The sequence below is a fragment of the Scomber scombrus genome, chromosome 18 (genome assembly GCF_963691925.1).
Source record: "Scomber scombrus chromosome 18, fScoSco1.1, whole genome shotgun sequence".
In the NCBI taxonomy this organism is placed as follows: domain Eukaryota; kingdom Metazoa; phylum Chordata; class Actinopteri; order Scombriformes; family Scombridae; genus Scomber; species Scomber scombrus.
Window position 1 is genome coordinate 2,555,696 of NC_084987.1, and position 15,696 is coordinate 2,571,391.

Here is a 15,696-nt window from a genome sequence, read left to right on the forward strand (position 1 = left end):
TTCCAGTGCATGCCAGGAAAAATAAAAACACGGATTCTACTTATATGGGCATCAGGAGGCGCAAGAGGCGCCCTCCTGAACCTGTGAACCAATCAACCTGTCAATTACGGGTTGATTGGTTGATTAGCCACGCCCTAATGCATACCCTGCTGAGGCCATAATTTCACAAATGAACATCATACTGCATTGAAGAAGGCTTTAAACTAGCAATTGAGACCATAAACACATTTTGAAAACGTTAACTGAGGTTAGAAATCAAGTGAAAAGTTGGTGAATTCTCCATTGACTTGTATAGAGACGGAAGTCCTTTTGACACCAAAACGGTCGCCCCCTGGTGGCCTTTTGATAGAATGCTTATTCTAGCATTTTAGATAATTGTTACCTAAGAAACAAATGCAATTAATAAAAAAAGGCATTCTACTGCTATGTAACTATCAACTTACATACAGACTAATCGCAACATCTGTGTTCACACAAATATTTCATAAACATGTAAGAAAATCCAGTCAGGAGCAAGAACATGGCAGTGATATGAAATAACATGTGCTTGGTCTATTATTATTTATAATCTACAATAACAATGTTTTTATTCCAACACAGACATACATGTTTATGAAGATGATGCAATACAGCCTACCTTTAATGTTATTCAGACATCTCAGAACCTCAACACCATTGTGCAATTGACCATCATGTCGTTTGACTGTGGTGATATTCTGTGATTCTCCTCACTAGCAACAAGAAGAGAACTATCTTCTATCGTTATTGTTTATAAAGGTCTAATAAAAAAACGGATCAAGGACTGGTTAACTCTCAATAACCCACAAGAAAATACTGAACTTGGGAAGACTGCCTTCAGCTCCTTGCAACATATAAATTGAATGAACTTCAAATGAGATTAGAGGCCCTATCTTATGGCTGGCATACAGTGGGGCCAGGTGCAACAAAGTTAGTTTACTAGTTTAAGGCTGACGCAGTTGTCGTTTTCCCATCCAGCACCCACCTCGTTGGCACAGTGCTATTGAGGCAGTGGAAAGTGATTGCGCGATTGACCAACAAAAAGTTAGTCTGTACATTGGAGAGCATAGGCGCCGACTTTTGTTTTTGCTCGGGGTGCTCGCGGTTCCCAACTGGGGGTCGCGACCCATAAATTGCATAATAACGTTTCATATAGTCCTATTTATTTTCCCTGTGCATATCGCATCAATATTTTACAATAAAATAACCTATTTAAATTTAAATCGAAAATGGAATTACACGGCAAACGCTTGACGCGACACAACCGATGGCACTTATGACCAAAACTATTTCCCGGGATGAAAACACGGTAAAGCAGTCAAGCTGAGCATTGTAATATGACAAATCAATCTGTAGCCAGCCTAGTACATGTGTTGTAGTGTGGTAATATCACTTTGCTAAAAGATCTAGCCTACATTTTATCAAGGGTGGTGCTTTTATCCCTGCATTGAGTTTGGATAGGCTGCTAACGGATGGGTGCGCGCGCCATCTCCATTGGCACTTTTAATCTGACTCCCCTCCTCCAAATTTTCGACACTCAAAGGTTTCAGACATCATGAAAATATTTCTATTAACTGGTTTAGAGTTAGGCTAAAATAATGTCCAGGACAATAAAAGAAACGCTTATTTAATGCCTGAGCGAACAGAACGCACAGAGGCGAAACGTTGTTCGCTCTGAATAAAGGAGCGTAAAGTCAAACAAGTGCTTTCCATTTGAAACGTTTATTTACCTCTTATTGCAAGGCGAGTAGCCTAACTTTGGCACTGTCAACGTGAGTCCTAGGCATTGCATTTTTTTTAACTGAGTAGCTTAATTTATTTAGCTGAGTAACCATGAAGTTGTATCAGGAAATTCAACAGGTAAAACAACAGGCTGATACTGAACGCTGGTTGATTGCAATCAAACAAGTTAAACACAATCACATTGCCCAAGATAACTGATTCCATTCATAAACTAGGCTAAATCAGTTGATTTAGACAGGTCTTGCTACTGGTTGTAGCCTATAACAGATTTAAACATGAGTGCGTTTGAAACGCTTCACAAAAATAGCCTATCTTTAACAGATGAGATGACAATAAAATAAAATAAATCAAGAGTGAAAATCATTAGGCTACATTACATTATCATAGCCTACATTTCATTGCATTCGTGAAACGCTTTATAACCAAAAATTAGAAGTAAGGAACTGAGAACGATGTTGCTGTAAGATTTAGAATGGTCATAAATGTATCATCTGGAATCGTGTCCCAAAGCTGATCTGCTGCATAGCACCACACTGCGGTTTGACAGGTGTTTCCAACAAGTTTTTCTGCTGAAATCTTAAAGAGATTTTTGGTGTGTACCTGTACAGCAGCTGCTTCGTTGGGCAGGAGAGTGGTAGCGTGTGTGTGTGTGTGGGTGTGTCTGTGTGTGCGCGCGCGCGTATCAGGGCAGCGATCCGCACCCTTGGCACAGGTCCAAAACCTCCTTTATTAAGTAAATGACTACACTTCTCTGCGCATCGTTATGCAAACATATTTTAAATAGAGCGCTTTATATCCCAATCGGACGTCTATAATAAGTGTAAGTAGGAACAACGGTAGGAGTTACAGTGTTTTAACAGAGAAACCGCTAGTCTCGTCCGAAGTACGTGTTTGATTAAAAAAAAAAGTCAGCTGGATCCCGTGGGTGCTCATGAATTCCCGTGGGTGCCCGGGCCCCGGAGCACCCACGGTTTCAGCGCCTATGTTGGAGAGTACTGCTGCGGTTAGTCCTATGAGGGATAACTCAATTAAAACAGATGATGTCATGCTTCCTTGAGGAGGTCCTGTTTTTCCTTTGTACTTTGTTGAGTGAGTAATTTATTTCAATTTAGTTGATATTCCAACTTGTGTTTACTTTCCTTGTAAAGTTGTGCCTGCTAAATCTCTTGATGTACTGAATGAGTTTGATGAAGAGTTAGTCATTCTTTTTCCATTCATGATAATGTGACTGAATTTATTTTGTAAATGTACTTTCTTTCAATTGTAGAAATAGAAACCATTGAACAATTTGCTCTGACTTAAGTTAAGGATAATAAATACCTTGAAATGTAATCTCTTGACTGCTTCTCCTGTGTGCATATGTATTATATCAAGTCTAGTGCATTCTTACAAAAGAAATTGTAGTAGGACATTTTTTCTTCTATTCTGTTTAGTGTTATGTCTGGTATCAATCTCCATCTGTTAAGATCTTGTCTTATTTGACTTTATGTTACGGATACTGGGTTGCAGCATCAATGGACAGTTGTGTGTATAGCTGAAATAGAAGAAAACAAAAGATGACACGGGAGACGTAGCTTGTCCTCGCTGAATCCTCCTCAGATATGAAGGAAGACATCTGGATGCAGGCAAACCACAGTCTCGCAGTGCCTCCTACTGGCAGGAATGTGGCGACTGCATCTGGCTTTCTATTATCTGTGCCAAAAATAAACCTTTTTACAGCAAAACAAAATGTATCTATAATGTACTATTTATAAAGCTTTTAACCAACTAATTTATAATATTGGTGTGCTAATCAAACAGGCCCAAAAACTGCTTGACACAGTGAAAGCTCGGCCAGTGTTCATATAGTGGCGTAGTTAGTGAATGCTAAACGGATCTCAGATACCTTTCTAAGTTGTGCGTAGATAACTTCTGCTGGATATTTGGAGCATTGCTTATACTGTGAAGCTGACAACAGTGCTGTTATTGTGAACAAAAAACAAAATATGTCAAATAAAAAGGACGAGTCAACAACTTAAGAGAGTATGTTTGAGTGTGTTTGGCCTGTGAAATATGCGATTAATGGTGTTAGAAAGGCCAACCTCTTATTTTATTAATAATTTTGAGGCAGTTATTATTTGTAAAACATGGTGTTATGATGGCCAAGACTCATATTATTTTATTTGTTGATATATTTTTTTTACACAACATCCCAGGCATTGCTGAGGAGTAACCCAAAAGCAATGTGAATAGTAGTGTAATTGATTACTTGCCGAAATGCGTAATAAATTAAATTTTTTTGAGTAACGACCCCAACACTGGTTATTAAGCCTGTTAAAAAATTGATGGAGGTCTGGTTAACCCAAAGTAAAAAAACTTGTCAAGAGACCACGATATCTTATGCAAGAACATTTATTGAAGCTTAATGAGAACAGAGAGTTACAGTACAAGAAGTACAAGAGAAAACTTTGCAATCAGAAAAGAGTGTCCTTTTAGTGAGCGGGGCAGAAGGGCCAGTATAAGCACTGTGAATCATGCAAAGCTACTCTAGAAAATGGAAACAAAAATTGTAGAGCTGGAAATGAGCATAATAGGTCCCCTTAAAGACCTCTTCCATTTGTCTTTCACTTGCAAGGCTGAGCATTGGGAAGAGGGACACAGCGATCTACAACAGACCTGAAATCTACAACATTGACACCATTGAATGTCCCAGTGGTGGTCGTCGATTTGACTTGCCCGTTTTTGTACGTGCGGGTGAGGCGTGCTGTGTATGGGATTTTTGTTGTGTACCTATGTCCCATAATTTTGACACCGCAGGAGTGGTTCGGTGGGACAGTTACCGACACATCGACAGCAAGATTTTTCGACACACTTATGCTGCTCCCTTTGGAGATATCTTTTGTGACCTCAGTACTGACCTCAATACCTGTCTCGCCAACAAATGGGATTTTGCCAGTGAAGCTGGCTGTGACACCAACTGAGATGGAAGTGGTACTGTCCCACCTTTTCTCTTCTGAATACGACTTTGAGAGATGAACTGTTTTGGAAACTGTTCTACACTGATAATTGCTACTGGAAGCCTTGGTCATGACCTCTGGAGGATGACTAATCTTTTTAGCTGCTTTAAAGTTGTACTTGACATCAGAAATGCGGTCTGACTTAACTCTCCTGCTCATGACCAGGACATGGTAATGCCTGTACTTGTACTCCCAACCCTCCCAGGGAAGATAGAAGGACTTATTTCTGACATCCACCTTCCCAAGACCATACTCGTTCTTCCCAACAAATATGTTAACATTACGGCAGGTCCTGATTGCATCCTTAGGCACTGAACCATAGGAACCGGACTTGAACTCAAAAATCTCAAAATTGTCTTTGTTCACCAGGAGATAAAACTTAGTGCATGTATGTTCTTTGAAACCATACGCGTATTTGCACGTATTGCTTCCTGCGGCATGAAAACCTGCTGCACAACGACAATGGCAAATATAGTCACGACGATGTGTGTACCCGTTGCCATAATACACAGTTCCAGCAGGGAGACGACTACCAGAACGCCTGTACACCCATCTCAAGTTGGAGTTTGGAATCGGGTTATAGTAACTGGCCGCTCTTTTCTGTCTCAAGGTAGGAGAAGACAGAGGAAATTCATCTGTTAGCATTGTTCTGTCCGAGGTGATGTCAGTGGTCCTGTCCTCTGGCGCTGGGTCCAGTATGTAGACTGTATAAAAGAAAGGAGAAAGACATAGACACAATGTGTTAGTGTCATGGGTCTGCTGGATGCTGTCAAATGTTAAATTTGTTCAGGTCAGTCACTGCAAAGTTCAAACTCTTAACTTAGTGCTCTCACTGAGCCTCAGCTTGGAACGTGGAATTAAATGACGTGTCTGTGTTTGACAATGAAGCTGCAGTTTTAATTGCTGCACTTCCCTGTCCTGCCTCTAGGCCCACTGTCACTATCAGATCTCATGTTTTTAACTCTGAGTCCACCAATACTTTTCATAATGCCTTTTTAGTCTCTTTTCATCTTCATTCCTCTGAGCAGTATTTGAGCACTGATGATATATAACAATGGGCAACAAACATGTAAACTAATATGGTGTTGTCAAAGTGCTGGGTGATGAGAACCAGGATTTCAGAGATTTCAGCAATAAAACCACAGTTCTGTTTTGGAGGCCTGTAGATTAAAACACAACGTACTGGGTCCTTACTATTGATACACACGTCTTGTTCCCATTTTTTCTGTGTCTGAATATTGCTATTGGGAAAGGAAAGCAGAAGAAAAATCTGTTCAAAGCAGTTTTTTCTAAATTGAGTGAAAAAATAATACATGAAAAATGTAAGCTGTAAGCAGTGATGATCGGGCCTTACAATACATACAAGACACGTTATACAAGCACGAAGGTGCCAAAATTGTAAAGTAAATTCAAAATGGCTGACTTCTGTAGGGCTTATATTGTGGCTTCAAAACCTTTTTTAAAAGTCTGGATATGTCACATGTGCCTACGAAATTTTGTTAATCTACTTCAAATTTAATGGCGGGGGATTTGACCTTGAAATATTGTAGCGGGTGCTATAGAGCCGTTTTGACACACCCAAGCCCAGATGTCAAGTTTCTCCATTTGATGCAAATTTAATAAGTTTTTCGGAAACTCATTAAACTTTGCACATGCAAAGTAAAATTGCATAAATAATATATCATATAATAATGATAATGATGATGAACCTGGCCTTTAAGTCTGATATTTTGGGCTTTGTCAGCAAATACCAACAACAATGAAACTACAACATTTTATCAAAATTTCTATCTAACTACATGTTTAAAATGTCACAGCTGACACAGTCACAGTTGACTTACCATTAGGTTGTGAGCGAGACTCTGAAAAACAGAAAACAGACAGCTCTTCAAACAACAATTCAGCATTTATATTCACTGATACTTTATGTGATTTATTGGCACACCATATTTCCATGGGAGGATGTTTGTGATGATCGTAATATTTACAACTAAACTCTGCTGAAAACTGGCCAAAGATCTTTTCATTTAAATAAATGTCTGTTACCAAATGAGGTAACAGTGTAACTTTGTAGACATAAATGCAATTATTAATTAAAGTTAATTAAGTTCACTTTTGGCTGCTGATCATTTATCCTATCTAGCAGTTATGTTTCTTATATTCATCAGCATGCAAGGTCATTGATAAACACTGGAGATGACAAATAGAAGGGAATCGATAAAGAATCGTAGTCTTAAGCAGAATCGATAATGGCATTGGTATTAATAAAATCTTATCAGATCCCATCCCTAGTTGTGTTACAGCTATGTTTACTTAATCAGAGGATTTTTATCCCTTCCCAGTGTTCAGCATCCATGTCATTGGTTCAGGTGTGTGCAGGTGAAGAGGACCCTTACCTGCTGCCAGTAGAGTCAGCAGAGCTGCCACACAGATCACTTTGTAGAGAACCATCACTGTGCAGTATGTTCATATCATCAGATCTGCTCCGGCATAAATACCCTTCCTCCCTCCCTCACACACAGTCACACCTCTCTCTACCTGCCTGATAACACGCCCAACACCACCTGCTCCACCTCCTTCATAGTAAACATGTCAAACAATGTCGCTTCAGCACATCACACATGTACAATTATAAGGTAATTGTACTTAACTTGAGTATTCTCGACTTTTTGTTACTTTATACTTCAATTGCATCGGAGTGTCAGGTCTGATTGTGTTTCAGTGCAGACGTGTGTTCATCAGCTCTCTGCTTGCTATATGCGTTGCACTTTCGTCTCTAAATATTCTTCCAAAGAGAGCTGTTACCACTTACACTGGCACTAAAGAAAATGTCTATAGTGGAACTGCGCAATGGAACAAAAGTTTGCTTTTGGGACACAGGAAAAGTTCAGAGCCCTGCCACACTCAGCTGGTAGCCTAGCCTAGCATACAAAGCTCCTACGACCCACAAACAATAATGTAAAAGCTGTGTCTCCAAACCCAGCAGAGTTGGGAAGCTGCACAGAGTGTTAGCGACTGATTGAGAGGATGACGCAGCTTGAAAAGTCGATTGAAATGCTGCAGCACCATTGTAACTCCACTACCTGATATTTCATTGCACAACAGGTTGTCCTCTGACTAATAATAACGATGTTGAACACTGGGAAGCCATCACTGGCATTGAGGCTAAACTATTAAAAGATTTAAAACTAAGTGAGTCAGCTAAAAACAAGCGCAGTTGCAAATGAAATGAAATGACATTTTTAGATTTAAATTGCTGTAAGGATTTTAAAAAGTGAGGTAAGCTTTAGAATGTTCTGCAGGTTATTCCGTGTTGCCAGTGCACAGCGCGGAAAACTGGACTTTCCGAGTTCAGCAAAAACAGCCGGCACCTTCAACTGTCAGTTTGACATAACACAAAAAGGGAAACCAATACAATCCAGAAGTGGCACTTAAACAGTCCAATCTTTCATAATCATTTCCTCCACTTAGCATCTGTCCCATTTTCATCTCCTGTGTGGAAGGATAAAGGTTTTCATGTTCTAGGAGATATCTATGATAGTAATTTGCTACTTTCTTGCAATGATCTACGTACTACATTTATTGATATCTTTATTTTATACTCAGAGATATATTGAGGTGGAGACCTCATTTACAATATAGTCAAGCAAAAAAACACAAAAAACACATCCCAAGCACAAGAAACACAGGTTACATACTTAGATAACAATGACAGTAAAAATAATAAAACCAAATTAATAAAATACTAACATATTCAAAATATAAGCAATTAAAACTAGAAAGAGGGAAACACAGTAGAGACTTTCACACTGAGCTGAAATGAAAAATATTATTTTAAGGGACCCGGACGTATCATCCGGTTTCCCATCAAAAACCCAAACATTATATTTCTGTTAAAACATGCACTATTTAGTTTTAAACCAACATTTGCTGTCATTATATAGACAAAGGTGTGATTATAATATGTGTATAAGGAGGCTCCTCTAACTGAATATTTGCTAATCTACTAATAACATGTGTAAAGTAACTAAGTACATTTACTCAAGTACTGCACTTGAGAACAGTTTTGAGGTACTTGTACTTTACTGTAGTATTTCCATGTTGTGGCAGTTTCCCCTGCAACTGGTAATACATCACACCATCATTCATTACACAGACCACATGTTAGACAGGTAGCATGCTATTGTTAGTTTGGTGGGTGCACACACTGAACTACATTTAACATCCAAGTAAGTTTCCTGTGCTGTTTATTCCCATAAAGTTTTCCAGAATCACACACAAACACATTTTTATTGTTTTGGGTATCTCTTTATTATTTGAGGATTGGAAATCATGAGTTTGTATCTAATTATTTTGTTTTTTCTTACCACAGTATTTCCTGGCGCTGGGCAGTGACAAAAGACCCGAGCTTTGTTTCAGGCTGTCTTTTATACTGCCTGAGTAACCCGTAGGGAGCACGCTCAGTCCATCTCACTGAACCATACCAACTGTGGGGTTGAAATGTGTTTGTAAATTCATTTCTGGATTGAGGCCTTGTGTGAATGCGTTGATTACCGCCTTTATGTGTGGTAAATAAGTGTAAATAGATTTGGTAATGATTTCGGATATGGAAAATTACCTTTGGGGTTAAGTGATTATTTGATTGATTCCAATTAAAGGTGTTATGGTCCAGTGGGAGGGGCTAAGTCTTTAAATTGGGTTTTTTTTAACACTGTCTAGGCAGTCAGAGAAGGGCTGTGGTGCTGTGTAGAACCAATGGTGTTTTTGGTTAGTACTTTGTAAATATAATTTTCTGCTGCATTTTTGCAGCATCGTTTGCTCACATTTCCATTGACTGTATTTAAAGGGCAATATACCACTTCATCTTTTTCATCAAATGGACTTTGTGTTGCAACTTTTTTTGACATTTTAAGGTTAAACTACACTTTTTCCAGTCAGCCTTCCGGCACACTACCCTCACTCTAGGTCAGAGTGTGACACATGTGATGCTTCTTTCTACATCTCAAAGGGAAATATTGTACTTTCTACTCCACTACATTTATTTAACAGCTTTAGTTACTTTTCAGATGCAGATTTGACACAATGGATAATATAACAAGCTTTATAAATACAACACATTGTTAAAGATGAAACCAGAAAGCAGTGTGTAGTCGGCTCACATTTCAGATGTCTATGAGTTGTTAACAGCTCCACCAAATAGTCATTTTTCCCTCTAAACTTTTCAGATGGTTTCATTTGACCTGACACATCAGATGGTTTCTTACACAGAACAATCAGAGAAGTCGTCCATAAAAACTGTTTTTATACATTTTTACAACTGATGCATGATATATTTCCCCACTTTCACCCCACTGTCCTTCCTCACTTCTTCATCATCACAGCAGAGAGAGGAGGAGTAGTGTGGTGCAGTCACTTCCTGTCAGTCAGTGCACTGTATAGTTGTATAATAACTGTAATGTGTTAGTAAAGCCTGAGCGTGTGGCAGTCCGTCTCCCTGCGCCTCGTTGCCCACAGCAGCTTGTCTCTGGAGCGTCTCATCGGCTTCCCCGGCCCAGTCTGCTGCCTCTGTTCACCTGCACACAAAATACACCTTTACAGGATCAAACAGCAGCAGCTAGTCCTGTTTAAATGGTAAATGATTCTCTGTGGAATTCACAGTATAGTAATATTTCAACATTTCATTGAACAGCTCAGATTTGTTTTTCTTTTTTCTGTCATGTGTCAAATAATGTGTCAAATGTGTGTCTGTGAATGATCTGTTTTAATAAAGGATAAAATAAATATGATCTGCCTTGATCCTGCTGCTATAAACAATTATAACTATAACTATATTTAAAGCTCTTATTTAAACAACTCTCTGTTAATGCACACTTCACCAATTTGTTATTGTTAGTTATGATAATCATTCTTCTAATGAATTCTCTATATATTTACATTATAATTATACTGACTGTGCTTACTACAAATGTAACTTAATGTTGCAGTTCCTCGCTGTGACCACTGGAGGGCGGTGAACACTAAGGTGGCAGATTTAAAGTTGGCCTTTCATATTTCTGTCTTTGTCTTGTGCATCTTATTATAATTACTCTCTTTCTATACTTCTACTGATGAATATATTGTACAAACTGTATCTATTCAATGCTCAGTGTGTTGCTGTGCAGACCTGCAGTTCTGCCTTTTCATTTATTGTTATTTATTTGTTTTTTTGTCATTTGTTGTCATGTTATTGATCTTTTTTCTTGACTATAGTTGACTTTGCTGCTGTAATGCAATAATAGTCTATCTGTCTATCTATCTATCTATCTATCTATCTATCTATCTATCTATCTATCTATCTATCTATCTATCTATCTATCTATCTATCTATCTATCTATCTATCTATGAATACTGACTATCTAATCTTTGGCTTATTTCCTTAGTTCATGCATTAATCATTAATCATGTGATGTGAAAGACCTGAAACACTCGATGGTTCCACTGAAGAAGCATCAGCAGATGTACTTGCACAGTCTTGCAGTTCATGCATTAATCATTTTGTTTGTAAAAGTGTCAGAAAATAGTGAAAAATGTAAGTTCTAAGAGTTGAAAGTGATGTCTTTAAATGTCTTGTTTTGTCTGAACAACAGTCCATCAGCCCAAGATAAAAATCAAATCATTTGAGTGGCATTTTTTTGCATAGAAAAATAACCCCCCAAAAATGTTTTAATTATCAAAATCAATTAAAACAATTATTTTGTTTACAGTAACTGAACCAAACTGTCCCCATTAAACTGACAAGGATGTTATGTGTGATACACCAAAATAAAATATAAATACTTTAATGATATGATGAATAAAACTTGAATTCAAACTTTCAGTTCACTTCTGAGTCTTTTAACAGGAAGCTGTGGCTCAGGAGGTTGAGCAAGTCGTTCAGCAGATCAGCAGCTCCTACAGTCCACATGTGGAAGTGTCTTTGGACAAAATACTGAACCCTAAATTTCTCCTGAAGGCTGTGCAGTGTAAAAGTACTTTGAGTGGTCAGAAGACCAGAAAGGTGCTATATAAAGCCAGTCCATTCAGGATTTAATTCAATAAATATGATCATGGTTGTAACCTAAACAATTTGGGTGAGTCAGTTCACAGTCAGGTAATCATGACATCACTAATCATAAAAAACTGATCCAGTCCAAATCAAGTGTGGTCTTTACATTTTCGTGAACCCGAACCAAGAACCTTGTCTGAATATCTCCTGTTGTTTCTATGTGCTGACTGTGTTGGCATTGTGGATCTTTCTTGTGGGGGTGACTGTGAGTGAGTTCATTGGATCGAGCATCCATGTGTTCAGCTTAAAGACCGGTGCCTTACAGCTCCTCTCAGCTCTTCCTCTCCCCGCTACCGACTGACCGACCCGCCAGCATGTGAAACCGTGAAATCAGTCATGCATTGTCGCTTGTGTAATGAAAGTCAGCCCAAGTTCTGTAAGGGTGGGTGGCATTTTTGTTTGTGCTGATTTTATACTGTTTTTCGCAACTGAATCAAGAATCATACAAACTAATAACACAGGAGTTGTGTGTGTGTGTGTGTGTGTGTGTATGAAGCTCCGCAGTGTTCACACCACCTGTCAGGATGTCGTGCTGGTGCCACTGTGTAGGTGTGCCGCTGGGCTGGTGTGTTGAGCCGTCTCCTACTGGGAGCCTGTGCTCTGTCATGTAGGTGGTCCCGTACTCTGATGGATCCTCTGGGTTGGTGATCTCTCTGACAGCCCGGCCGCTGCAATATCGAGCCCAGTTTTCTACCTTCATGTCGGCTCTCTGGAGAAAGACGGAGGTCAAGGAGGGTATGAGGGAGCGAGTGTTAAAAAAACAAACTACAACTTTTATTCAGTCAAAAACTCAGTACATGCAACAACAAAGGCCCTAGGCACATAAACAGCATTCAGCTCGAACAGCGATGGGTCAAATGAAATAAACCAGGTTTTATTGAAGATCCTTAGCAACACCAGACACTGTGGTGCTGATACTTTAACATTATTTCTACCAACTGGGGTACCTTGGGGCCCCAGAGGTACTTTCCATCACATCTCACCAGTGCTTTATTCTGTCATTCCAATTTTTCAGGACTTTGTTTATGAATCTGTTCCTAATGACTTCATATTATTGCTTTCTGTTTCTGTTTTAATTAGGGTTTCTTTTGTTTTTTAAATATCGGTGTATTGGGGTCCTGGGGTTTTTTGGAAGTGAGGATCCACAGATCCACAGAGTTTAGTTGCTCGTTTGTGTTTGAGTGAGAAAAGTATTCAGGGCATTTGAAGGCTGTCGTGACTGTATGCTTTCTGTGTGAAAACAAAGCAAAAGTTTGATCCATAATTGTTGCTGCTGTGTTGACCGTGTGAAGCATCTCAAAGACTCAGTGTTGAACCATGCAGGTAACCAATCATAAAAAAACCTGTAATATATAAAAATGTCAGAAAACTGAAACCATACCAAATCGATTTCAGAGATGGACAAATTGATTTTGGAGTTTTGGGTCCTGCTGCCGCTTTACTTTTATTTACTGGATTTCGATTTTGTTTTGCACCTTACAACATTATTTGACAGGCTTATACATGAAATGAATGATTAATGTTACTTCACCGACGTGACGTGTTTGGGCCTGTGCACGTCTGCGGTGTGTGACTGCAGCGGCTCCTGCAGCGCTGTAATGCTGTCAGTGAGATCCAGCTGTGTCTGATGCTGCGAGGGGAAGCTGGGATCTCTCAGATGGAAGACGAGAGGACGCCCGTCAGCCGAGCGGCCACAGTAACTCTGTCCAAAAGAGACAAAGACACATCATACATACACACCAGGTGCACAATCAGTAAACAAAAACAAATCAAAAATTCAAAAGCAAGAAAACAAACTAATAGCAAACAAAAAATACCCAACAAATAAAACAAGACAGCAACAACACAACATCTACAGTTCATTCAGAATTAACGAACATTTCGAATACCAAAGGCCTAAATTCCAAACCAAGATCATAATCATACCTCCTTAAGACGAGAAAATAAAGGCCTCTCTTCATGACCATATTTCTCATATGTTAGTCTCTCTAAGGGAAAACATGTTGTAAGGTGGTCTATAAACATCTTAAAGGTAGGGAATGATTCATTTTTCCATGGGGTAAATATAAATTGTTTAGCAAAATATGATATAATTATTAAAATCTGCATTTTTTATTATCTATGTAAAACAGGCATGTCATGGAGTAAATAAAAACATGGATCAAACTGTAAGGACGATCATTTCACTCCAAATCAGCTATTAACAAAGTCATTTTGAAAGGAAGTTGTCACTTTTATTTACTTTTATTTAATTTAATGTGCAATGCTAGTTTTGTTTTAATGATTTTATCCAAATCCCATTCATTCTATTCTACATGTTTTATTTGGGGTTTTTTTCTGTCTCCATGTGATTGTAATTCTCTGTGAAGCACTTTTCTCAGCATTTGTTTGTTTTTTAAATGTGCTTTTATAAATTAATTGACTTCATTTCAAACATGAGGCCTGTGGTCCAGAAACGGTCCGCCGAGGAGTCCAATCCGGCCCACTTTCCTTCCTGTCTTCTTTTCCTTCCTTCCTTCTTTCTTTCCTTCCTTCCTTCCTTCCTTCCTCCCATCTTTTTACTGATCCAGCCCACATCAGATCATATTGGTCTGTATGTGGCCCTTGAATGAAAAAAAACCTTCTACCACCACATGTCCCAACATCTCTTTCACTTCCTGTCTTTTAGGCTTCATTTGTGAGCTCTGAGTTTTATACATAATCAACCTCACATTAAATCACGTACAGCTTTGCATAATTTAAAAGAATTTCTTAAGAGTTGATGTTTTCTCTGAAGAATTAAGCACACAGAGTGATGTATCTTTCTCTTTACTCTTTACATGCCAGCATGGAGAAGGGCACACAGTCGTTCTCCAGAAAAACAAACTATTTCAGCTTTTATACTGTAACTCATGGTGGAAATTTGACACAGCCAGTTCTACCCAGCCAGTTCTACTACCAGGTGTCTTTTCTGAGTTAACACAGAAATGAATGCATCAGATCAGGTGTGAGAAGTTGCAGGAGATGTCCTGTGATCACTCACCTGGGTGTGAGTGGTGGTGTAGCAGGGTGCTGCGTCTCCCAGGCTCAGGGTGCTCTGATGCAGGTGCCTCAGTCTGCTGTTCTCTGCTTTTTGGTGACAGTGTTGACCGTGGCGGCTCAACCTCTGGTTGCTGTGCATCACACTGTCCATGTCGAGCTTCTCTGGGCTTCTTTTCTCGTCCCGGCTGCAAGAGATAAACCAGAAAAACACAGAAGATGATGCACAGAGAGGATTACGGCGCAAAACCAACTAGCAAAACTAACATTTTGATCAAAAGACTGAGATCATTGTCTTTAAACTGCACTTACTGAGAAATACATTTAATCAAAGCAGGATAAAGAACCAAGACAAAAATTGAATGAAGTAAATGAATGACAACACCTTCACTGTCTGCTCTGTTGTTACTTACCTGAGCTGCTTCTGTGGAAACTTTGCTGTCACGGTGACGAGAAAACAAAGAAGCCCACAGTATGAATTTCAAACATAAACACTGTGTTTTCTGAGATCTTGGATTATATCAGTCATGTCCTAACACTTTAATTCTGGCATTGCCCCACCCCCCTCCCCCGATCTTTATATAAGAGCATAGATTTTCAATTTAAAAGCATGACTTCTTGATCTCACATTCAAATGTTGTAACATGTTCTTGTTAAATGCTGCTCACACTCACATAATCTTCAAATCAACACAATAGAGACCTACAATACAATTAGCATTTGTTGTTTATTGCCTTAGATACACATATACGTACAAGAAATAAAACTGTGCGAACACAAGTATGGAGTTATCCTCTAATATAAATGGCTTTTTTATTAGGATACTAAGTTCTATG

The 15,696-nt window shown here is 38.9% G+C and overlaps 1 protein-coding gene across 1 annotated transcript; it reads right to left on the bottom strand.

Annotated features, from left to right (window-relative positions):
- Positions 1–4,364: 4,364 nt before the first annotated feature.
- LOC133999252 (natterin-3-like) lies at positions 4,365–7,208 on the bottom strand. Its single transcript, XM_062438441.1, has 3 exons — positions 7,154–7,208; positions 6,599–6,619; positions 4,365–5,461 (listed from the first exon to the last, which is right to left on the bottom strand). Exons 1-3 carry the CDS (start codon positions 7,206–7,208, stop codon positions 4,365–4,367), a joined length of 1,173 nt encoding a protein of 390 aa, XP_062294425.1.
- Between the last annotated feature and the right edge of the window lie 8,488 nt (positions 7,209–15,696).

What these genes read in the sequence shown, in the direction of transcription:
- LOC133999252 (XM_062438441.1), bottom strand. Translation starts at nt 7,208, where the DNA reads ATGGTTCTCTACAAAGTGATCTGTGTGGCAGCTCTGCTGACTCTACTG. An exon ending in GCTGACTCTACTGGCAGCAG is followed by an intron (nt 6,620 to 7,153) that starts GTAAGGGTCCTC and finishes TCTGTTTTTCAG; the next exon opens with AGTCTCGCTCACAACCTAAT. An exon ending in GTCTCGCTCACAACCTAATG is followed by an intron (nt 5,462 to 6,598) that starts GTAAGTCAACTG and finishes TCTTTTATACAG; the next exon opens with TCTACATACTGGACCCAGCG.